The 24941-nt window shown below is 31.3% G+C and overlaps 3 protein-coding genes across 8 annotated transcripts; 2 read left to right on the forward strand and 1 right to left on the reverse strand.

Annotated features, from left to right (window-relative positions):
- Positions 1–67: 67 nt before the first annotated feature.
- Positions 68–2577, forward strand: LOC117157965 (WD repeat-containing protein 89). The gene is made up of 7 exons (XM_033336344.1): positions 68–494; positions 992–1218; positions 1282–1616; positions 1697–1822; positions 1906–2000; positions 2157–2259; positions 2335–2577. Exons 1-7 carry the CDS (start codon positions 331–333, stop codon positions 2488–2490), a joined length of 1206 nt encoding a protein of 401 aa, XP_033192235.1. The 5' UTR covers positions 68–330; the 3' UTR covers positions 2491–2577.
- Positions 2532–18433, reverse strand: cyst (rho guanine nucleotide exchange factor 18 cysts). 5 transcript variants are annotated; one of them, XM_033336340.2, is made up of 17 exons: positions 18285–18433; positions 17879–17970; positions 15447–15782; positions 14947–15323; positions 14640–14789; positions 14369–14562; positions 13424–13561; positions 12526–12601; positions 12339–12451; positions 9062–9115; positions 8423–8975; positions 8096–8325; positions 7467–8011; positions 7175–7380; positions 6738–6917; positions 5968–6674; positions 2532–5879 (listed from the first exon to the last, which is right to left on the reverse strand). In XM_033336340.2, exons 2-17 carry the CDS (start codon positions 17916–17918, stop codon positions 5636–5638), a joined length of 4143 nt encoding a protein of 1380 aa, XP_033192231.1. In that variant the 5' UTR covers positions 17919–17970; positions 18285–18433; the 3' UTR covers positions 2532–5635. The 5 variants fall into 5 exon arrangements, with proteins under 5 accessions (XP_033192231.1, XP_076475182.1, XP_076475183.1 ...); XM_076619067.1 differs by lacking the exon at positions 13424–13561; XM_076619068.1 differs by lacking the exons at positions 17879–17970; positions 18285–18433 and adding an exon at positions 16577–16690.
- Positions 18174–24063, forward strand: LOC117158070 (uncharacterized). Of its 2 annotated transcripts, XM_033336591.2 has the most exons (10): positions 18174–18218; positions 18973–19466; positions 19617–21427; positions 21534–21873; positions 21964–22130; positions 22200–22670; positions 22749–23046; positions 23133–23295; positions 23416–23675; positions 23829–24063. In XM_033336591.2, exons 2-10 carry the CDS (start codon positions 19367–19369, stop codon positions 23912–23914), a joined length of 3696 nt encoding a protein of 1231 aa, XP_033192482.2. In that variant the 5' UTR covers positions 18174–18218; positions 18973–19366; the 3' UTR covers positions 23915–24063. The 2 variants fall into 2 exon arrangements, with proteins under 2 accessions (XP_033192482.2, XP_033192483.2); XM_033336592.2 differs by lacking the exon at positions 18174–18218 and having other exon boundaries at positions 18938–19466; positions 19620–21427.
- The last annotated feature ends 878 nt before the right edge of the window (positions 24064–24941 follow it).

Below are 24941 nucleotides of genomic sequence, written 5' to 3' on the forward strand. Positions count from 1 at the left end.
AGTCACCTATCGATAAAGTAGTATAGTTATCATAACTAACACTAGACAAACTTCATGGTTTACGTTAGTTTTTGTTCCTACTAGCGCCAAAAAAGTTGCGTCTTTGTACGATGCAATCTGATAAAACTCGCAGTTAAAATAAAAAAAAAGGAAACACGTGTTGGATAATTTTACACATCAAAATAGAAAGTTAAAAATAAAAAATCTAATAATCCCAATTTAGTTCAAAGTGGCAGATATTTTATATTTGAAAAGGCGTATGGCTACAATTCGAATGTGATATTAACCTTAATTTTGTGATATCTGCTCAGAACCTCGAAAACGAGCAGCATGGCTAAAATTGTTGAATCATTAAAAAGATTAAGTGTTGAACATGGTGCACGTAAGCATGATGACAATCGAACCATCAAAAGAAAAAGCGAATTAATATCGTCGATTGAAGAAGCAGTATCTCTTGATCATAATTATATTCTTGCTATCTGTGGAACTCAAAGGTAAATCTTATTTATCCTTATGGAGCATTTTACGTCAAATCTATTTTAGAAAAGTATGATATTTAAACAATTTTTTTAATTTTTACGTGAATGTTTATTATTACATAGTGCTATGCAATTTTTCTCTTCATTTCATTTAGAACGTGCTGTTTGACAATTCCATAGAGAAATCAGTATTTTTAAAAATGTAATTTATTTAATATATAATAATTTTAAAAATTTGTATTTGGGAATTAGTATTTTATCGTAGTGAATGAAATATTAATATTATAAATATATTTAATTTTTCAAGCATTTTAATATTTTTGCTTAATTTACAATATATCCAATTAAATGTGAAATTAAAAATACCATTTTTATAGTTACAGAAAATATATTTTCGAAGTATAGGTATTAGATATTTAATATTAGACTTGGATTTGACGTGAATTGACTCATAATTATATATGTTTAAAAGATATCATCAAAATATCTGATCAATTAATGTTTATGTACAGTGATCCAGAATTTAGAATTGGTACAGCCTTATCCAACCATACATGTGTAATATACTCTGTCGGGGAAAACTTAAACCAAACTGCCACATTAACTCATAATCAAACACCTATCGTCGGTATTAGATTTAGCCCTACTTCTAGAAATATTTTATATACAGCTACAAACAGTGGAGAAATTACAACATGCGACTTGAGAGCTAAAGGCAAAGTTGTTGCAAGGTTTAAAGGTATGTAATGATAAATTTTACAATTAAGTTTGTACATTTAATATACTTCTCCTTTATTCTTAGATATTACAGAAGATGGCAAAACAAAACCTCTCTGTAGTTTTGATGTCAGTTGTGATGAAAAGCTTATAGCAGGTGGTACTGAACATATTGGAGGAGATACATTTATTTTATTTTGGGATGCACGATATACTAGTTCAAAATTGGGTGACAAAAATAATCTTCTTGGTGGATACTGGGAATCTCATGTAGAAGATGTAACCTCTTTGGCATTTCATTCTAGTAAGCAGGACGTCTTAGCATCTGGTAGTACAGATGGATTGATTAATGTCTTTGACCTTACACAGCCATCGGAAGATTCTGCATTAACTTATTCCTTAAACACTGAATCATCAGTGGTAAGTTAATATGCTTTATAAAATCTGAAATGTATTTATACTCTAAAAAAAATTAGAATCCATTTTAAACAAAAATATAGGATAGGATAGGTTGGTTAAATGATGACAACCTTTGGTGCACAACACATAATTCACTACAACTTTGGGACTATGATGGAGCAACACCATATGCTAAATTTGATCGCAGTAATTTAGTAGTTTCTCAGGTTAATAGGATATGTATAATTTATATTAATATTAATGTTTATAAAAATGATAAACTTTACGTAATTTATATCATTCTTTTCAGAATGATGATCCAGATGATTGTTACATAGTCAGATTTCATGCTTCAAATGCTCTTGGACAACCGTTTCTTCTTGCAGGTGCCAGTAATGTTAAAGGGTAAATTACTATATAATTAAAAAATTTAATAATGTCAGATAGTATAACATCAAAGTTAATGATGTTCTTAACAATATTAATTAGAAACTTGAACATAAACAATTAGTTTTACATACTGACAATATTTTTCATATATTCCTTATTAAAACATTTTAGGCAAAACTTGAGATGTTTAAATGTTATAAATGATCAATTAGAAACATGTTACACTATGATAGGGAATAAACAAATAGTACGTGATAGCTGGCTACATGAAAAGGTATAATTTTAATATAAATAAAGTTAAAATGAAATTCATATTATTTTAATTAATATTGTCTAATATCATTTACAGAGCGGTTCTTTGATAACAGTAGGTGAAGGTGGACTTATAAACATTTGGAGGACAACTGAAACTATACCCATTCAACAAAATTCTAGCCATAAATTGGTGGCGAAAATTGGTACTGGTAAAGTACGTGATCGCCAGCATAGAACCAAACCATATTAAAGTAAAAGTGATAGGATAAAAATTTGTAAATGCAAAGAAAGTTTTTGTAAGTAAATATAATAAACAGAAGAGAAATATTACGTGTAACATTAACATAATCGTACATTTCCCTCACGTTTTTCTTTATTACAATAACAGTTGTATGTACATTTATAATAAATAGATATTATTTCTTTATGCGATTAATGATTTAACGGCGATTCATGTATCAATCGAAAAATGTAGCATATGTATATATATAAACGTTAAGGAATGTAAATCACATATCAGTATGTATATATTTGTATAGAATTGAAAGAGGAAGAAAAATATCGTAAATATTTGTTTACTCTTGCCACGTAACAGATTAATTTCTATGGATATCGCCTTCCGGAAAAATCATTTCATTTTACAATATAAGGAGTTATTAAAATAAGAGTTTACGTGCATTTGTTATAGAATAGACGCATTTAGTGTATCGCGAATAAATGGTAATCTTGATGAAGTAATCAAGCAAATAACACAATGATAACAATTAATATTAGCATATAACCGACGTAACGGCCTTTAGTTTAAAATCGTTAAACTCTAAGAGAATTAATGCTGATGTATCAAGTGAACGCGTCTTAAAACAAATACGCGTTTACTTATTAGGTGTAATTTTATATTAACGTTTCCAAATACGATCGCAGCTGCGAGTATCACAATGATAACAGTAATATATAGTTTTAGAGTAAAATAGTAGGTACAGAGTAAACGTACAAAAATACTTCCCATGAGCGTCCGGGACGTAAAGATTCACTAAAACGTGGAAAACCGCGTTACTAATAATTCTTTATATCCTCTCTTAAACTTATGCTGTCCAGTGACCTCAAATATTTTAGATGCCACAAGACGCATGTAGGCCGCCGCACTACTCCTTAGTTGTTATCCCAATTTGATTCTTCGCGTTACCCTGAAGATGGTGTGCGACTTCATTGTATAAGGATAATATTTAATAACAATAAACTTTAATAGCATGAAGTTACATTTGACATGGTGCAACGTTCTTAATGTATATAAAGAATACATTCTTTAATATATATTAAATTATATATCTATATATACATATATAATTATATGTATATATATATATACCTGTATAGAATATATAATTTGTAATATCTATTTGGAATAATTTCGTGGAATTACATTCCAGTGTTAAAACTTACTTTTCGCATATGTTCTATGTTTTTTTCATAATGAGCATTATGATATTAAGAATATTTTAGTTTGTGTTAAGTGTTTTTGAAATGAAGTCGTACACCCATCCATGAAGGCTACTAACAGGTTAATACAATATTATTTGCGAGCTAATATATACTCGGCATTGTTTTAATAATAGACTTGTAAGAATTCAATTATATTTTTTTTTTCTCTCACGCTTTACATCTTATGGAAATACTTTTAAGAACTATTGTCATCACGATTGATTGAGACAAGTTGATAGCATTACTTATGTTTCTTCACGAAGATAAATTAATTAGTCACGTGTTTTATCATCGTGCTTCGACGACGCTGTCCTTTTATTCGATCATATTGCACGCTACAGCATCTTTTGAGGTAAATACGTGCAAAATTTAAACAAGACGTACGTATCAAAACAAACAATTTTTTACCTTATAACGACGATCTAGATTATACAGCCACATTTTCAAGATTACTTTTTATCCAACATCTTACAATTAGACGTGCAGTATGATCAATCTTTGTATAATACTTTCTCTGGAACTTTTCCATCTTCACGAAATACTCAGTAAGTCTTTTCATCAAAAAAGTCTCGTATAAAGTATAAATAAAATAGTTTAAACGATCAAGAATTATCACTGATCTTACATAATGCAATAAATATGTTATTAAAAAAAGGGGAAAAGAGAAAACGATTACAGATTAATGATAATGGCAGTGAATAATCTCGAAGAAAAGTATCAAATATAAAATATTGCTTGAATTGCTTTCGATTCAATTAAATTAAAAATGATTTATACCCGTTACAGGAATGATGTAATGAAATTCAAATAATTAACGATTTCGATCTGTGGCTTGGCACACATAATAGCAATGCATTATTGTTAACAGTGGATCTTACCCGTCGTTTTAGCACGTATTAAAATACTTTTAAAGTTATGGTATAAGAATAGCTACCGCGCTCACACATTCATACACATACATGTACAAATACATATACACGTATACGTGCCGCAAAATGAAATTGTTACGTACGAACGTACATTCAATATTTCATTCATATGCACAATATACTTCCGCAAGTCTCATTCTCAACATACGTACAAGTGATGTCATACATATGTCATGAAAAAGTATATATATATACACATCCATGTATATATGTCTGTATATGCAACCCTAATATAATGTATTTTCTCTATTTTGCATTTTCAGCAAACTGCAACAGATTTGCTTAAAAGATTCGTCTAAAATCATGTTTCTAAAACTGTCAGTCGGCTTAATAACATAACGAGTAAGAATTTAACAAGATCGGCTGATCTATTTCACTAAGCCGGCCATTTTAACATATTTTTTTTCGTAAATATTTCTGAGCACTAATCATTATCTCTTTATTTCTTCACATATTTTATAGTTATTCTCCCCTTATGATAGGTTCTGTGAGAATTTGCATAAAAATGATATTATTGCCCTCAGTAGCAGTTGAAAAGTAACACTATCTTTTATCAATTCATTGAGAATAATATAGTATATCCCTTTTTTTATTTGACAATCATACTGTTATTATGGACACCATAAATGCATCACTTATATACTATGTTGCATTTCAATGTACAACACTAATAAAATTTTTAAGAAAAGAAAAGAGAAAAAAAAGATACGGGCAAGTAAGAAGAAGAAAAGAAGTGGTCGAGGAAGAGCTTATCATAAACACGATACGAACAAGGAAGAATTAAAGATAATAGTAATAATGAAGAGAACGTTAAAAATAACGTAAATCTTACCGAGAAAATGTTGAAAGTCAAAAAGACTTTACGCGACTTCTAGGTTGAGCATCTTTTGATTGGCTTCGAGAGGGAGTTAATGTAGAAGTCGGGGTAGCTTCGCCAGTTGCAGGACGAGAAGATCGAGAATGTTTCCGACCAAAACGAAAGAAACGTCAGAAAAAAATGACTTCTTCTTCCAATGGTTGCTGCTGTTCCGTTCTTTGATGCTGTTGCTGATGTGAATATTCCGGAGGAGATCGTGTAATTCTAAGTGAACGATTTGAGGAATGACTTTGACTTGTAGCGGCATGATTGTTTCCTAATTCTGGTGAAGAATACGTAGAGCCAGTTACGATTGCTGGGCTGCTTCCCGTTCGTGAATGTCGATCTGGACTATTATTACTCGTACTTCCACTTCTATATTTTTTATTAGATAAAAAATGTATATGCATGAAATATATTTCGTAATTTAAACACATAATTTCAAACTAATATTTATACTTACCTACTATTATTGTTGCTTCCACTAGCAAGTTTTAGAGGCAATTGTTGCTTGACTGGAAGATTACTTTGCACTTTTTGCTGATTAGTAGCACTAATTAAATTTAATGGTATTCTTTTAGCATCCGGCTGTGCTTTCCGCGTCTGCACAGTGGTATCAGTTCCTTGCGTCAAGTGGGATAAGTGAATAGTTGTAGAACTAGGTGCAGAACCTGTAACTACTGTCAATCCTTGCCGTTCTAATGCCTCGAGTCGTCGGTATAGCTGATCTCGTTGCTGCGTAACATCTCTCTGTTCTGCTGCTAATTGTTCACGTTGTCTTACTAATTCGGCTCGTTCTTCTTCTAGCTGCTTTTGTTCTTGTTGTGATGCGGCGCGAAACGCTGCTTTCTCCCGACTTAACTTGTCTTGTAAATTACGTAATTCTTCTAATTGGCGATTTGGATTAGGTCTATTATTTGATTTGCCCATACTACCCTCTTTACATGCTGCTAATTGAGCCTGTAGACTATCAATTGTTGTCATCTGATTACTAATTATACAGACCAACCTATAGACATGATGAGACAGACGAATCGCTGCCCATTGTTGATCTTTATTTATTTCTGTATCTTGATTTCCTTTTTCTTCTAGACCTTCTTTTATAAATTCACTAACCTTTGGAAGAGAAATTACAGAATGAATTGCAGACTCTCGTAACGGATACTTTTCCTAAAAAAAGAACACAATATTATTATATTGATTTTAATTGCTATGTATGTATTGTGTATTTACCTTGTTATGATCAAAACCCGCAAATGTCTCAGCTCTTCGAGGAACACAAAGAGCAGACGGAACATAGGCCTCACTATGTCGCTCTCCCGCAGAACTTAAACTTCTCGAAAGAGTAGCGCCACCCGCAGTAAAAGATAATGAGCTAGCAAGTTTTGTTGCTTCTTGCACAGCAACAATCACCTACAAAAAGAATTACTTTTTCTTTAGTTTTCACTGCACTTATATGTACAGGATATTTAATTTAATTCTATACATATGATTAATTTATTCTATGCATATGATTAAAAATGAAATAAAAATGTTATATAAGTTTGAATAATATAAGTTATAATATCTTATAAAGTATATACAGAAATCCTTTATAGTTATATGAATATCCTTTATAGTTATAATTTAATTTGAAAATATATAAAGTAGTATATATAAAACATAGTAACCTCTTGTCGTAACTGTGTAGTATCTGTTCCTTCATTGTGAACTAATCTTGTATAATCTGCAATTTCTTTATCAGCTTTTTCTATTTTCTCATTATCACTACTTTCGTTCCCACTCCAAATATTAGCAGCATGTAAGAGTTGCATTTGTAAGCTGATTTTCTCTTCGAGTAATAACGCCTGTTCTGCATCCTTTTTTCGCAGTTCACCTAATTATAGTAATATAAAATGATTTAATAACATATTCACGTTTTTATTAAAATATATATATTTAATAACGAAATGTCGCACGTACCAACTATCTTAAGAACATGTAACTCTTTAGTTTTAACTAAACGTTGTCTTTCTTCAACAGAAAGTAACGATATAGAAGAGGAACGTGTATCTCTTAATTCATTATTATTATTATTTTCAGTTAATATATCAGTTTCATTTTCAGATTCTTGTGGACAGGCTTCAACTGCTGATCTAATTGCTTGTATCCATAATTGTTTATCTTTCGGTTTTTGAATTTTCAATTCGAACATCTCAGGTTCAGCTGGATTACTACTTATTAAATAAATTCCTCTAGATTCTTGACCCGCTTTTTCACGAACTAGTAATTTTTGAAGTGATACTATACCAGCCTTATTGTCAGGCACAAAAAATGCATACTTCTGATCTCTCTCAGCCAAGAAAAATAATATGTCAGAAAGAACAACCACTACAATGGCAGTCATTTTTCCACGACCTTGCATTAAATATGCAGTTCCTTCGAATTTTAAGATTCTATTAAATGCCATGATGTCTGATTTTTTGAACTTGGCACCACGATATGTTGCAAAAGATTTTGCGTCGATCCTAAATGATAATAATAAGAGAAATGTTATTAATAAGTATGAAAGCATTAAAAATATAGTTTATAAAATATATAATTTTTTTTACTTGTTATAGATTTCTAATTTTCTATCTTCTCTTTCCTTGTCAGCAACACATGCATCTACATTTGCTAAGATTTCTTTAACAAGAACCAGGGCTTTGCGTAAATCTTCACCTTCTTCATGTGCAATAACTGTTTTTATGAGTGGCTCAACGAGCAGTGGATACTTTGTTAAACGTTGAGTAACAAATAGAATGCACTCAGGAATTCCTTTCTTCTTCAGCAAAGGATGTGACTGTATAAACGTTAATTATATGCATCTTCATGTTATTATATATATATATATATATATATGCAAATGAACAAAAGAATAAATGCTCTACTATGGTTACCTGACATTGGCGTACGAATCGTGCAAATCGAGGGTCATGACGCAAATAATACTTATAAGCTTCAACAGCATCTCTGTGACGACTACAGAATTCTCCATAGGCACTCTTCATACGTTGCGCATTCTCTCCAGAGAATTGATCCACTAATATATCAGCAATTGTAGGAACAATAGAATTTGTGTTTTGCCTCTTACGTAACTTTTGCAGAAATCGTAAATGAATATCAATGAGATCGCGTAGTCTTGGGAACATGCGTTCCAGATCTGCTTGACCCAAACGAAAGTGACGTCGCAGACCTTCCGCAAAAATTCTTTCCATGGCGAGAAGTACCAAACAGTGATGTTTTTCCGTAAGTACAAATTCATAAATGTGTTCTTGTCTTTTCACTTTTCGTTCACAGTTATCAGCTAATCGTAATGCAACGTTATGTCCAATGGCAGCACTCCAAGAATCAGGTTCTTCTTTAGCTAGGCCTAATTCAGGATCCAAACCTTCCAGATCGCCCACTGTGAATTGATAAGCGTCATCTCCAAAGTCAAATCCTTCTAATCCACTGCAATATTATTTTAAACAAAAAGCTCTTATAAATTAGATATTTTAAGATAAAGAAAATTGAATAATACACAAGTTTCTACAAACCTAGATATATCACGATGTTGTCCATCTCCATCTTTCTCCTCATTTATTGTTTGACTGAAAGAAAAATATAAGTCTATATTTTTAAATACTGCTTCTATCATAAAGAAACAAATGTTGTGTTTGTTGTAGTATTCCATAATTAAAATTATACATTATAAAAGACAATTTTATCTTAATGCTGATTTGAAAATTAAACACTAGTGCCACATTTATCATAACTTGAAGTAATAAAGGGTATAGTGACACAAAATTATTAATGCAATTCTAATTAAACAAATCTATAAGGTCAATATGATGTCAGATATTTTGAACATGTTACAATTCTTTGATAGTTTATTTATCAATTAGGGACAGATGTTTGTATATTAATTGGTCAGTACTGCGGGTACCCGAAATTAAAGTATGACCTGGTAACGAGATGATATTCAAGACATGAATTCTCATGTAGCCCAATATTTTCGGACTAATTTGGACCGATTCGTATCTCTAATTTTATGAATAACCGTGAGCTCTTAACTTCGAGATTCAAAACCGATCATGTCCGACCAAGTCGGATGACTTCTTTCTTTTAATCGACTCAAATCGGCTTGAGAGTGACAGGCTATCCGTTCATTTGTATATCTTGGATATTTATCCGAGCCTGTTCGACTCTTTTGAATCCGTAATCTCAGGTATCTGCAAAACTTGGATAAATTATATATAAAGAATTAGATACTTCTTGAATAAGATCTATTTGGCAACTAAGTGATTGCGGATTTTGACATTAGGTGGTATTGACAAAATTCGCAATCACTTAGTGGCCAATCCAATAAAAATAAAGTGGCAGGTCTCATATCCGTCCCATATGTCATTTGTACCTACCGAAGGGTTTCTTTAATGTCATTCAAATGAATATAAAGAAGGAGGGTTGTGTCACATGATGTGTCTCAACATAAATTGTAGTCTATATTCACTTTATTTTCTGTTTAGTTGCGCTGCTAAACTTTGAATATTAAAGGAAAGGTTTAATATGGAGAGAACATGGAATGCGAGTAGTACGAACAACCGACCATAATAGCGAAGCATACAGTCCGTTTACCTGAAATAAGGTGCACGTGTTGCACCGTCTTTAGAAGCTGAATCAATTAAACATTTTCAAAAACTTCATCGGGGAAAGGACTTATTCTTTAACTAAAATTTCGAGGAACATTTCATTACATCTTCTTAAATTTAAAAACCACACGATTTTCGGACAAATTAAAAGAATAGGAATATTTTAAATAATATTTTCAACATTACAATACGTCAAGTTCTGCGAATAGTTTCTGAAATCAAATTTTTTAAGTGTAACTCATTTTAATGAAAACAGGCAAACATTCCAAATTTCGCAATATTTTTAAATAAATTAGAAATTAGCAAAATTATTACTTAAATCTCCTTTTCTCTGATTTTACGTGCACTACATCATATTTTATTTTGGAAAATACATATTAGTAACATAAAGAAATAATTAATTTAACATGAAATCGCCTATCTGTGTATAATGATAGAATTTTCCCTAACTTGACACCTAAAATGTTTATTATTAATGTATTTCTACAAAAGTTTTATGAGTGAACAATGCTGAATGTAGATTCTGAGATACATTTAGTAGCACGGGACAGATTGTAAATAAAGCTACAAATTCATACTATGGAGGGAAAGTCAGAGTGCAGGGTAATAAAGAAATTTATATCAATTGGAAGCACGAGAGTACTAGATGTTCATTCTTGATGATGCTTGATAAAGAAATTACTTAGTTATTTAACAATTGTATGTTTATATTATAATGATTGGATGAAGTTACAAAGAGATGTATACATAAAATATATCATTGAATAATCAGAAATGATAGAAGCAAGCATATCAGAAGCATAGGCAGGGGCAAGGTGATGTCTCTGTCAATACAACACAAAGAGGCAATACAATTGCCTTTTGAACAATGTGTGCAAGAAAAGAATCGAGAAACGATAGACGCGGGTCATCCTACTACTGTGTAGGACTTAATATACGAACAGAAACGTACGAACGCTTCGACAGAATAGGAGGAACACATCAGACTTCTGAGACTTACTTGACTCCGAGCTTAGTAGCAACTCGCCGCCAAGGACTGTAGCTTGTCACGGCTTTCTTGCTGTTAATTTCCCTTTAATCGTCGAACAATCGATCGGTTTGTCGTTGCACGAGAGGGAATGCACGGGGGAAGGAAAAAGCACACACTGCATTAGGGCAACCTTATTTTGCCTTTTGTTTCCCTTCCTTCTTCAGTTTTCTTACTCTATTACGTTTCTCAGTTTTTATATATCACTTGATAATACACGCTCTTTTATAGGTAAACATTACCTTTTCGAAAGCATACTTTAGTGCAATATAGAACATATAGATATGCATTTTTAAAAAGATTGTGTATACCCTTTTCGAATTGTAAAAACTACCATTTTTCGTTAGTATCGTATCTATAATTTATGTTGAACTTGTAAAATCAATATCCGAAGAAGTTTGGGTATAGAAATTTGTATGTTAATTAACATGTATATGCAAATGTTTTTATCAATTAATGTTAGAGACGCGAGGATAAACACGCTAAAGCTTGCCATACTATTTGGTTAAATTGCAAAATTAATTAGAAATAATAAGCTTTTGAGCCAGCCAAAGCTTCTGAATAATAAGCAGATACAATACTTCCTCTAGCATTTATCCTATTCTATTTGTTTTTCATACAAAATGTAGAAATTCAGTAAGAGAGACTTCTCAGAGTAAAATGTGAAATATAATAGATTAACAGAAGTTTTAAATATATATAAATATTGACATATCAAAATTTTTTTGGCAATTAATTATATTAAATTATCAATTGATAAGTGGCAATTAACGAAGTTTAATTACTTCTCCCAGATGATACATTTTTATAAAAATCTAATGAGCAAAGAAAAGTAAAAAAAGTTGCGTTTTTTGCTGAGCGCAAATATGTGTATGTATTCTTTAAGTTATACAGTACAGTAGAATCTCTAATATCCGAAGATCTATTCGCTATTAGAAATTTGATTCTCTGATATTCAAAAATTTTCTCATTTAAACAATCATGCCTTCTTAATAATTCGGATGCTGGAAGTTCTCCTGTACTTCTATTGAAAATAAGAAGAGTTTGTAATAAACTCCGAGTTTAGGCCTAGTCATGCCAATTGCGTGCGAATCTTGAACCACAGATACGCAGATCCAATGCAAGAAATCTATAATTCTAATAATAAAAGTTATTTACCTTCCACTTCCAGAGGACGCTGGTAGGGGTAACGATGCGGTAGATCCTCTCTTAACATTATAGCTATTTGAAGTTGTGGATATGCTTGATGTAGATTTGATGGAACTCTTATCCTGCAATTTCATTGTAATTTTTAGAATTATATTTTATCTATATACTTGAATCTCCTATATCGTAATTTTAATACCTTTTTTTTACGAAAAAAGATAGAACCTCGTTTTCTTCTAGTTTTTTCTGATTGATGATCGTCATATACAACTCCACTAAAAAGAAATGTACATATATTTATTTATTATATCTACATATTATAATTAATATATGTATAAATGTAATTAATTTAAATAATTTACAATATAAAACAGTATAGTATGAAAATGATTAGCAGTAAATATTTACAAGCAGTACTATGGTGTATTTACACTAGTGATTACGATAAAAATAAATTATAAGTTATGACTAAATGCGTACATTACTGAGCATTTTAATGAAAGAGTAAAATACACATAGAAAAATCTAAATAATATTATAATCTGATTGTCATGTATATACGATATAAGAAAAAAATAATTAATAATAAAGCTGATACAAACCAGTTATTTTTTTCCTTGTGCCTTGTTAGCAGAATATACTGTATAAAGTGTTTGGTAACAAATGATAAATAACTGCTTAGACAAACCAAAATAAGACTAAAATGCAGAATAAAAAAGTCGTGTACATAATGTATCTCTTTTGTAATCATACAGACAAATTCGTGAATTAGAGGAGATGATAGTCTTTCCTACTTAGAAATTCCATAGGGTAGATTGATATTCTCTTATGGATTTTTGTGAGTAGGCAAGTTCTATATTCAATCTATAATCTTTCTTAATAAAATGCATTATTTATGGTAGTAAAGTCTTCTCTTAATATTCTATATTATAGGGATATTGAAATTTAAATGTCAATAACTAATAAAAAGAAATTCAAACGTAATTTTATTATTTTTCTTTTTTGTCTTGTATAATAGAAGCACCCCTTAAATTGTTTTCTATCTGTTACCACACACCTTATATATATGTGAAAAACTGAAAATGTATAATACTCACTCCGTTAGTAACTCATCAAAGGATATCTGAGCATTTGGAGTGCCTTCTCTGTCTTCATGGAATTCATGGCTGTTTGGAGTGTGAAGATCCTCAGTTTCAGTTTCACTTCCACTACCCTTTTCGTTTCTTTCACGTCGGCTGTACCATGCAGGATGGTAGGAAATTATCAAGTACAAACACAAAGTATGCGACTATTGTGTAAAAGATGCAAATCAGATATTCTCGCGTGGTTTTCCACCGAGATAATAGTGCCACAAAGACGCACAGTTAAACAGAGTATACGGAATATCATTTAAATGATTATTTAATGATTACTTAGATTATTCAACGTGAGATAAAAATTTTTGAAATAATTTTAGGAATCAAATATTATGAGGATGAAGTAATATTTTGACTTTAATATAGGTGCAATGTAGTCTTAAAAAATTGAAAATTGCTTAAGTATAGCAATAAATGGTGCAACCATGCTAAAATACTTTCATCTACAAGATGCAAGCATTCTTAAATGTAGGCGAATTTTGAAATCTTTTATAAACGTATTAATAACCATGCAATTTGTTTTTACTATTAATTTAAAAATTACTTAAGTTAAAAGAAATATATGTATACACATATCTTATACTTCATATATACATAAAATATGTGTTACTTTATATGCTACTTGTATATGATATCATAAAAAGATTGCAAGCTAGATCATAAAACATGAAGTATTTATAAGCAGTTGTTAAAAATTGATGAAATAAATACAAAACTGAAAATAAAATCAAAATATTATTAATATACTTCAATGACATTTCAAAATATAAGACTTACACTAATAATTTTATTACAAAAAATATTATTGTTATTTCTTAAATGTATTAAAAGACAATGCAATAGCTTACAAATTTGCATCAGTATTGATCTAGCTGTACAATCTAAAAATATTTTTATTTAGCTTACGCTGTAAGTGACGGTGTTGTTCTAGTTACAGTTTCTGCCAAGTGAGCATTAACTTGAGGTGTAACAATTGAAGGCGTTGAAATAGATTTCTGAAGAGGTAAACGAGAACCTGTAAGACCAGGCATTAAACCACTGCTGTCTGCTAATCTTTGACTACCTTTGAATCGTTTTGTAACTATCTTCTGATATTCGCTCTGTTAAAGAAAAATTTGCAATGCACTTCATTACAAATTAAACATATAAGAAACTTCTCAATATGAGCATCCATTACCTGTACAAGATCAGCTTCATTGAGAGAATGAGTACTTGCTTGCGATCTGCATGCTCGACTAGCAACTCCTACAGGTCTAGTACAAGATTTTCCATGTAATTCTATTTCCATTTCACTGTCTAAACTGCTTAAACTAATACTGCGTTGTCGCTGCAATTGTAATGGTTATACAATGAATATAATAATGGAAAGAATAGTCAAAAGCTTGAACAAAACATATTAAAAAAAGCAATGAAGCTATTAAACTCATCCCACAAGTGTACAATGAATAAAGTATTTCTTTAAAAATGTATCAGACAATATTAACCATGTTTTGTGCTTGTAGATGATTTTGCCCAGAATATCTGCGACGCCCACATCGAGTGTCTTCCAAGTCAGTCCAGCTGCGTCTTCTGTCTATACCTTGTGCATTCTGTGAACGAGGACCTACTGATGGAAAATGTGTGGGAGAGCTGTTGGTAGAACAGTTAGCAAGGAGATCAGGATCAGATCCTGTATCATTATTGCTTGAGCGTGGTGCAATTTCAGGTGAAATGAAAGGACATAGGGAAGGACATGATGAAGTTAACCGTTGAGGTACATCATTGTGAGATGTGCGGTGATTATATCCCCAGTTGCTCAGCGTCAGATCTCTCATACGCTGAATACAATCATGGATTTCATGCAGATGCTGCAAGTTGTCCTCTGCAAGGAGGTGAACGAATTGTTAGCCACAAAAGCACATAAAATTTTGTAATGTCAAGTGATACTGAGATCAATGAAATGTAATGCATAGAGTTACATAAATCAAAAATCAAAAATATTTACCTAAAACTGGGTAGTTTTTAGCAAGACCAGGTGAATGAGGTGTGACACTAATAATTGGCACCAACGGATTAGTCTGAGCTTGACTACTAGTGCCAAGTGTAAGCAGCGAATGCTGCTGTTGCTGTTCATCTCTTTCAGTCCCTTCAGACATTGTAATAGCCGTTTTCTCTGTATTGTCTTTGGTGTAGCCGGTCTCAGTAATTATATTTCCATGTAAATTTAAACTGCCAAGATCTCCATTAATAATAGGTATACGATCGCAATCAGAATGCGATGATCCTAAATAATCAGTTATTACATCTTCTTCACTATCCTCCCCACTATTTGGACATTCATCTATAAGCATATTAAAAACAAATCATTTTTTATTATTTACGACTATATAATACAGAGATGAAATATAACAAAATAATTATTATTTAAACACATTCAGTGATCAGTTTAAGTAATAACAATACGTTATTGTATGGCACAATATAAATTACTCAAAAATTAGATTGTAAGATAATCTTTCACGAAAAACGGTACTGCAACAAGGAATATCGCACTTCATGAACTGCATCGAGATATGAGAAAACCGATATCCAAATGTCCTCGCGTCTATTGACTGCGAAGAGAACAAATAGGGGACCCGCTCGTGACAATTGCAGCAGCCTCCCGCTCTCATGTCAGTAATGTATAAAGATATATTCAATGAAAACCAGGTCAAATTGTATGGTATATATATTTGTATTTTTAATTTTATAAACGTGTGAATATCAATACGAATAATTTGTTCAGTTCTTTTATCGAAACGAACTTAATTGAAAATAGTAGCTATATTTTATTACATTAATATCGATCACAGATAATCCAAGGTCGTCTGTCAAATGTCACAATTCGGAAACAAGTATGTCTTATTACATCGATTTAACGTTAATTGGTAATAAATAAATGTAGGACTATTATCTTGATCTTATCACTTCTACTGATAAAACCAGTTTTCTTATTATATTTGATCGAACAGTTACATGTTATTGTAATTTTATCAAAAAAGAGAATCTAATATAGATGTTGGTCACATGAATCACCCGGATAATGACACTCCTGATGAAAATATTCAATCAATTAACATATTCTATTGTACCTACATATTGATTTGATGAACTGTTTATTGTCATCCTAGTATCACGAATAAATAAAAGAGATTAAATCGTATCAAGTACTTTTCCGGGAAGCAAGGGGTAGACACACTGTTGCTTTTCCCCGTAGCTCCCAAGCGCGAATTGATCCGTTGGTCCGCGCGTGCCACCCCACCTCCATGCACCCCCGATCCTTAACCGACCTCCAACCTTCAACCTAATACTTTTATTACCACCCTTTTCAATAATTTTATCTTTTGTTTCCGTATTCATAATTCATATCTCGCGATTAAATATCGTTTACAATAGTCATTAGGCTTTAATCAAAATATTTTTAAATCTAAATTGTATCTGTTTGGAGTCTCATCTTAAACTAACTAAATTATTATTTAATCCGAATAATGACGAATTCATTATTTGACCATATTTTTAAATTTTTTACTTAATATTTTTTAAATGCTAAATAATTTTAATATAAAAATATCATTTAAATTTGTTTTAATTTTTATATTTTTATTAGTAAAAATATTATACATAAATTCGAAATACTTTGATTATGATTTAGCTACGCTTAACTATAACTTATTTCAAATATTTTCTATTACACTTCTATATTTTGAAGTATTGATAAAATGTATAATTTTAGAATACCAGTATTGTATCAATTTTATACTCATGGAAGCATTGAATCCAATCATGTGAAAATTAAATATACATACATATATTCTCATCCTATAAATATAACAAATGACAAGTTTCTGTAGAAAATTGTTATTTTAGAAAATTTATTACAACTAAAATATTAATTTAAACAAAAAGTTATAGTTGTTACAATAGAAATTCGTTTTTAATTATTAAACAAAACCATAATAATAATAACAGATTATTAAATAAAATTGCATATGTATAATATAATATTTATTCGATTTAAAGTCACAAATGAAGACTAAAGAGAATTAATTTATTTTAAAAAGTTATGAAAACAAGACACACATCTATACTACAACCTTAATTCTACTTTGAATTAATATACATAACTGTATTTGTATATTAAGTCAATAACATTGAAACAATATTGGAATATATATTCCATAACAAATATATAAAAAGTTATACATAACAATAAACATTTATACTTTTTACAGGAGAAAGAAAGGCTTTAGTAAATAAAATATAGACAGGATATCAACTCTCTAAGAAATATTATGTTCCTTCTTTCAATATTTTATTACATACAATGATGGTATCAATAAATGTATATAATATAGACAGAGAGAAATTACTCATGTCTTTGTGTTAGTAGCAACTTACCAGAGGAAAACGGAGCCAATATTTCCTGTCGTTTTTCCATCTCTTTTATTTCCGACGATTAAGTGATTATTTAATTTTTCCGAAATCGGATACTGAAACATTTGTAAATATTACAAATAGCGTTACATTAAGTTTATCGTTTCGAAAACATTTCATAAAACATGTAAATTCGAGAATCTTTATACAGTTAATGAAAAAATTCGCAAATAAAAAGTACAACACAATTACGATATATTTTAGACTTATTATGAGTTGGGAAACATCAGTTATATATGCAGTCTTTCACACTCTGATAAGGGCGACGTACACACTTTGCTGCCAAAAGAAGCCGTATTGACAGGTGAACGCTCGACTTAATTACTTTGCTTATTGAAAGATATCACTTAACATTAAAAATAATACACACCTGAAATGCAATAACCTTTATAAATCCATTAATATTACACGTAGTGTATTGTATCTAATTCCTTCATGAGGAAACAAAATGTTGTATCTACCAATCTGTATCATACAGTCAAGGCACGTCGACCATTTTGTACTAGCTGAACTATAGGTAGTAAGAAATCGTAGAGATGTGGTAACGCATGAATCGCTTGGTGGAAATAACAATATAGTATTAGGCGCGTACTTAAAATTTATGCGATGCAAATCTATTTATCGGAAGATGAAAATTATTTAAAGAACACAAGGGATACTGACAAATTAAAACGAAAACCTTATTTTTCAAAATATATTGCATTTTATTTTTATGTTAATATTCTCAAATATTTAACCAAAATATTCATTAATACCGAATTTTCGAAATATAAAACTTTCGAAATATATTCCGAATTAATACACATATTAGGTTCAATTATTAATAAATTCCGGATTCATTTTTTATTAGATTTAAAATATATTTAGATTATAAGTTCCTAGTTATAAATTTAGTGCCATATTTTTATTAATTTGAATCAAGTATTTATTTAGAATATTGTATTGTTTTGTACAGTTAAATTAGAAAAACAATTACAATATACGACCGCACTTCTTATATATTTGCACCCATTGTTATAATAATAGAATTGTTTTACCGTCATTATTGGTCATTGCAGATTTGAAAAAAGTACGAAATAGAGGAAGAGCAGATGGAGGAAACAGTAAGATGTCGTTAGGGTGGTTGGTTCTGGTGGGGAAGGAAGGGATTGAATACTTTCAAACAAATTGCAAATAGGGAAATGTACTACTCAATTGTACATAACCTCTGTTCTCGGGATTCGCTTCGCTTTGAGTTTCGTGTTTTCGATGTGTCTAATAAAACTTCATAAATCTCTTGATTTATAATAATCACACGTGTCCATTAATTAAATGTAAAGAAGAATAATGTTTGATACATAAAGCAAGTTTACAAAGGTTGGTTTTGTTTAAAAGCCAATGTTCTAATATGACTTTATACGATACCATTTCAAAGAATGAGTGATCGAAAGTATAAAATATAATGAAATAGTTATGTTGCCTTCGACTGGTTACTTTAAAGCTATAAACTGTCCATTTTATGAAAATGGAGCGTGCGATAGACCTTACTGTCATTTCAAGCATTCGAAACGAGGTAAGTTCCTTTATTGTTCAGCTTTTCCTTTATCATAAATATATTACGCGTGATATTTTATATTGCTCGAGAAATTTATTTCGGTTTTATCTCAGTGTTTTCTAGCATAAACCATTTATCTAAAAAATATAAGTTTATATATTGTTTTAGAAGATGTTGGAGTTACCACAGAGGCTACAGAGACAGTGGAAAACCATTCCGCGGGTCAAGCTGAAGACTCTAAAGCTGTTACAATGGTAACATCTGATTCAGGCGTTTTACAACAATTAGTAACAGAAGCTGTCAAAAAAGTCCTAGCTAATCGAAGTGTCACAGATGTAGATAATAAATTGTCTTGTCAGAATGTTGTTTCTCAGGTAGTTGAAGAATTAAAACCAACATTAACCACTGGATCTTCTGGTACAGTAAACAATGTTAACGCCACTATGGTAGAAGAAAGAACAAATACACCAGCATCAGTTAATATGCAACCATGCGTTTATAATCCAACACCAATTGCAGAACTAAAGAAACGTCACATACCGATAATATCCTATATGCCAACTAGAAAAAATACAGTAGCTGTGAAACGTAAATCTTCTCCGGATGAAACTAAACCTTGGTTAAACATGGGCAATGAATCTGCAGAACCTCAAAGTGTTGAAATTAAATACAAACCTACTGTGATAATCACACCTGAAGTTCGGGATACTATGCAGAGTTATATACCTACATGCAAATCAGACTCAGCTTCACTAAATTCATCTAAGGATGGTAGTTCAAATGAATATTTACTTAAACTCAGGGAGACCTATTATCCAAAGAATAAAAAGAAAAGGGAAGAATATGTCCCAAAAAAAGTGAAAACTCGACTAAAAACGGGTGACGGATTAAATGAATCTGCACTGGATCATATTGAAACAGATCTCAATATGATGGATAAAGTACTCACATGCTCTAAATCAACTTCTGATGCACAGTCTAGTAAAATATCTCCAGATTCTTCTTTAGATATCGAACCAAAATTTTCTGACGATGAAGAAGAGAATAGTAATGATTGCGATAACACTGACGATCATGATGACACAAATAAAAATAATACTGCACACATTGATTTTAAGACTATAAAACAAAATGAATCTTATCCTGATGTAAAAAAATCTGACTATGTGAACAATTTACAGGATATGTATTTTCCAAAGATAATAGATAGCACTGATAGAACTATTAATAAAGAAAATCATAATGAAAAAATATTGACATATAGCGATACTCTGAAACAAGAAACGTTCCCTAGTGATGAGAGTTCTAAATCTTCACAATGTGAAAAAGGAAATGTATCAGAGGTAGATTTGAATAAAAGTACGGTTAAAAATGTAAAGGAATATAAAAGCAAGGATAATAATAAAGACAAAAATCAAAGGGATCACAGTACATCTCATAAAAGGTATAAAGAAAAGCATGAGTCAAGTAAAAGGTCGCATTCCAGTTCGCATAGTAAAAGTAAAAATAAAAATCATTTGAGACACAAAAGCAAAGAATCAAAAGATAAGAATCATGATAAGGATAGGAGTAAATACAAACATCAGGAAAAGGACAAGGTCCAAGATAAAGATGACAGTAAACACAAATCTAAGAGCGATAGAAAGGACAATCATAGGTCTGGGAAACATCATGGGCATTCCAAGAGTTCTTCAAAAGAGCACACTAAGAATAAAAGTGATAGAAGTAGCAAACATTTGAAAACGCATCGTAGGTTGGACGATACAACAAACGAAAAATATGTGAAGAGTAAGGAAAAGAAAGATTTAACCGAGAGATTCGGAAATTCTTTAGAAAGCATTCGCCTGAATTCCATGAATGACAATGATGAAGAGAATGATGATCATCATAGTAGTATCATCAGTAATGATATTGATGTAACTTTTAGCATGTCTGATTCAGACCATGATGTACAAGAAGAGTGTTTAAAGATATTTCAGGTATGTGTAATAAATTGATCTTGTTACAATTCTGGGGACTTAAAAATTGCGATATAGAATGTATTAATTTGTGTATACTTATTTTTATTGGGAATGTTGTTACAAGGAATACCAAGTACCAGAACAATCAAGGGTAGCAGAACCATTGAAAGTCGGATCATCTGCATTGCACGAAAAGGAAAAGGAACAGGTAGAAGAAATTGGCAAGAAAAGAGTAGCACATCCTTCAGCAGCTGCATGTGTTATCAGGCAAATTGGAGTTAATCAACAGGCGAGAAAATTTGTAAATCCACAACAGAAAATGTACGAAAGGTGGCGTCTGATGCGCGATGCTGTAGCAGAAAAAACAATTTCTGCAAGTAGTAGTGCTCCCAAGGATGTACGTCGTAATTGTACCGAAGCGATAGGTATAGCGAGTAACAAGGAATTGAAGTTAAATGGGAATGGTACATAACTATTTTTTTAAGAAAGTATTTGCATGAAGATATTTTAAAGTATAAATAGAAACTGTTAATAATTAATTACATATTCGACAGGTCGTGTCAGAATTGCACATGTACCGTATGCTAAATCCTTAGCACTAGAAAAAAGAAAGGTAACAGAAAATGTAGGAAAGTTAGTGGAACCGAAAGCCGCAGATAATTATAAAACAGCTGCACAAACGGCGAAGAGTGGTGTACGCATAGCTCACGTTCCACAAATGGTCTGTATTCCTTGTCTTTTAATTAATTATAGGCGTACAGAGCTGTATAATGTCTTGGTTGTGTTTCAGGTTCCTCAGTTAATTCGTCCTGAACCATTACAAGTAACCACGCAGAAATTTCCTTTAAACGTTCGTCAGTATTATGTGAATATGATGCATGACGTATGTGTATTAATTTACACAAATGCCGAGGATGCAGCACAACGTGCGATTAAAGAAGAATATGCTTGTCACGAAAGATGCAAAGCACTAGCTGTTTACAAAAATTCCTGCATGCTTGCTACGCATAGATTGAGAAAAGAGGCTGATCAAAATTCATCTGTGGATAATAATGCAATAGTAATTCCAGGTAGTAGTACAGTTTCTCATGAAACAGTGTTGGCTGGGAAAACTAAAGGTTCGTGGAGTGTTCTTAAAACAAAAAGATCCATTACGAAATTTAAAGGGGCAGCTTTATATGGTATGCTAAAAAAATGGATAATGACGGAGCAACAACTTCAAGATAACGGGTTTCCTCGTCCACATCCGGATGGTCAGAAGGTAAACCGAGGGAAAAAAGCTTTTGAGAAATATAGTAAAATATTCGTGAAAATATCGCTCAATTTCTTTCAATTGCAGGGTCGTGCCAAAGTCTATGTAACTAACACACGAAATCAAAGTGTTCTGTCAAAAGTGCCTAACGAAAGAATTTGTAGTCGATGTGGTCAAACCTATGCGATTGATAAACGAGGATTTGCTTCGCGATCACAGAACTGTATATATCATTGGGGGAGAAAATTCACAATCAGAGGTGAAAGCAAATACAGTTGCTGTCAACAATATGGTTCTGCAACTGGTTGTTGTGACGCGAAGACGCACGTTTGGGATTATACAGACTACGAAAACCTTCGTGGTTACGTGAGAACTTTACCGAAAGGTAATTTGTAAATGTTTATTTATCTCTATTTCCAACTCTAGTTTATATGTATTCTATTATTTGTCCTCGTTGTTATTATTATTAAGATACGCCGGTAGAAGAACAAGGGGTATATGCACTTGATTGTGAAATGTGTTATACAACTCAAGGATTGGAACTAACCAGGATAACAGTCATTGATGATGATTGCAGTGTAGTATATGAGACGCTAGTGAATCCCCAAAATCCTATAATCGATTATAATACAAGGTAAAAAATATAAAAATATTTCTTCTTTCATTTTCTCCTGTTCCTTTCAAATAAAAAGAAAAGTAATTTTTCATACAATGTTTATAAATAATCAAATCAATATTAAAATTGCGTATACAGGTTTTCTGGGATTACGGAGGAAAATATGAAAGACGTGACAACAACATTATTAGATGTCCAAGCAACGTTGTTGACAATGTTTTCAGATAAAACTATATTAGTGGGTCATAGTTTAGAAAGCGATTTCAAAGCTTTAAGGCTTTTGCACGATACTGTCGTTGATACAAGCGTGATGTTTCCACATAAAAATGGTTATCCACAAAAGAGAGCATTAAAGAATCTTTGTTCCGAATATTTAAGGAAGATTATTCAAAATGACGGTTAGTTTAGAATCATATACTTTTTTATTCTTTTTTCATAGTTCAATGTATAGTTCAATAACGATATTTTATTTCGTGATTTCTTTGCACGTTAAGGTTTGTGATGAAGTAAAAATAATTCTTCTATAACTAATCTTTTGTTTCATATTACAGTTGGTGGACACGACAGCAAAGAGGATGCTGTTGCTTGTATGGAGTTAATTCTTTGGAAAGCAAAAGAAGAAGCAAAATTACAATAAGCGAATCTACAAGCACTTTGTCAGACTGAATTGTGTACAGCTTATGGTTTTGTGGTATATGAAGCGATGATAACTTTTTTTTAAATTATTGTATGCGTTGTATTATAGTTTTTCATGTATAAATATGTGATATACATGTGCCCAGTTAATTCTAGAATCGATTATTATACAATCACCACTCATCTTCGAATTTCATTCATTATTCTAATTACGGTAGATACACGTTTGTTCTTTTGATTACGCGCAATTCATACTTTTATAAACTTCTACTGTAATTATTTACAAAGCAATTGACCGCTACCGATTTCAATGGCCTTGAGATATGTTACCAAGCCAACGCGTTGAGTAGTTTTACTCTATCCACGTATAACTGTCAGTAGGCTTCAGTTTCAGATATAAAAGTGAAAGTACATAGATAAGCACAATACTGCGCGTAAAAGTAGTTGCATCTGACAATGAGTAAGTATTTCGAGAATTCAAGTGACCGCAGCGGAAATAATAGGCGTTAGTAAGATATTGATACTTAACATAAACAAAGCATATATACATCGCTGACAATTCGATGCCATTATATGCATATTGGATTGTTTAAACGCATACTTTTTCGCACCTGTTTCGGTGCAGCATTGTTTCTATTTTTTTCAAAATCAGCTGCATTTACGATAATGGCGCGTTCAAAAAATATGTGTATATCCAATCAATACAATATCATCGAATCTAAAACCAAGTGACGATTGTCTGGAATTACTCAGTCATTGAGCTTGACAATATATATTAAGGTCATATCGGTGAAGTATGTATTATTCTACATAATTACCTTCCAGATTAATGGTAATAATAATTTCGTAAGAAATTATAATCATGTCTTTTATTTACTACCTAAATGAAACCTAATCCAGACTCAGCCAAATCCTTAGAAGACATGTAAAATAATAAAAGACATAATGGGATACATAGTACCGAAAGTACTTTTGCAAACATTTTGAAGGCTGATGCTGAGCGGCGCCTGTATGTATAGACGATGTTA

Source organism: Bombus vancouverensis, chromosome 6 (genome assembly GCF_051014615.1).
Source record: "Bombus vancouverensis nearcticus chromosome 6, iyBomVanc1_principal, whole genome shotgun sequence".
NCBI classification, from domain to species: domain Eukaryota; kingdom Metazoa; phylum Arthropoda; class Insecta; order Hymenoptera; family Apidae; genus Bombus; species Bombus vancouverensis.

Bases quoted from the DNA above. Each gene is read 5' to 3' on its own strand.
- LOC117157965 (XM_033336344.1), top strand. From the start codon at position 331: ATGGCTAAAATTGTTGAATCATTAAAAAGATTAAGTGTTGAACATGGT. The intron at 495-991 runs GTAAATCTTATT...GTTTATGTACAG, and splicing joins GCTATCTGTGGAACTCAAAG to TGATCCAGAATTTAGAATTG. The intron at 2,260-2,334 runs GTATAATTTTAA...TATCATTTACAG, and splicing joins ATAGCTGGCTACATGAAAAG to AGCGGTTCTTTGATAACAGT.
- cyst (XM_033336340.2), bottom strand. From the start codon at position 17,918: ATGGAAAAACGACAGGAAATATTGGCTCCGTTTTCCTCTG. The intron at 12,602-13,423 runs GTGAGTATTATA...ATTTCTTTTTAG, and splicing joins TTTGATGAGTTACTAACGGA to TGGAGTTGTATATGACGATC. The intron at 7,381-7,466 runs GTACGTGCGACA...TACTATAATTAG, and splicing joins ACATGTTCTTAAGATAGTTG to GTGAACTGCGAAAAAAGGAT.
- LOC117158070 (XM_033336591.2), top strand. From the start codon at position 19,367: ATGTTGCCTTCGACTGGTTACTTTAAAGCTATAAACTGTCCATTTTAT. The intron at 21,874-21,963 runs GTACATAACTAT...CATATTCGACAG, and splicing joins ATTGAAGTTAAATGGGAATG to GTCGTGTCAGAATTGCACAT. The intron at 23,676-23,828 runs GTTAGTTTAGAA...TTCATATTACAG, and splicing joins GAAGATTATTCAAAATGACG to TTGGTGGACACGACAGCAAA.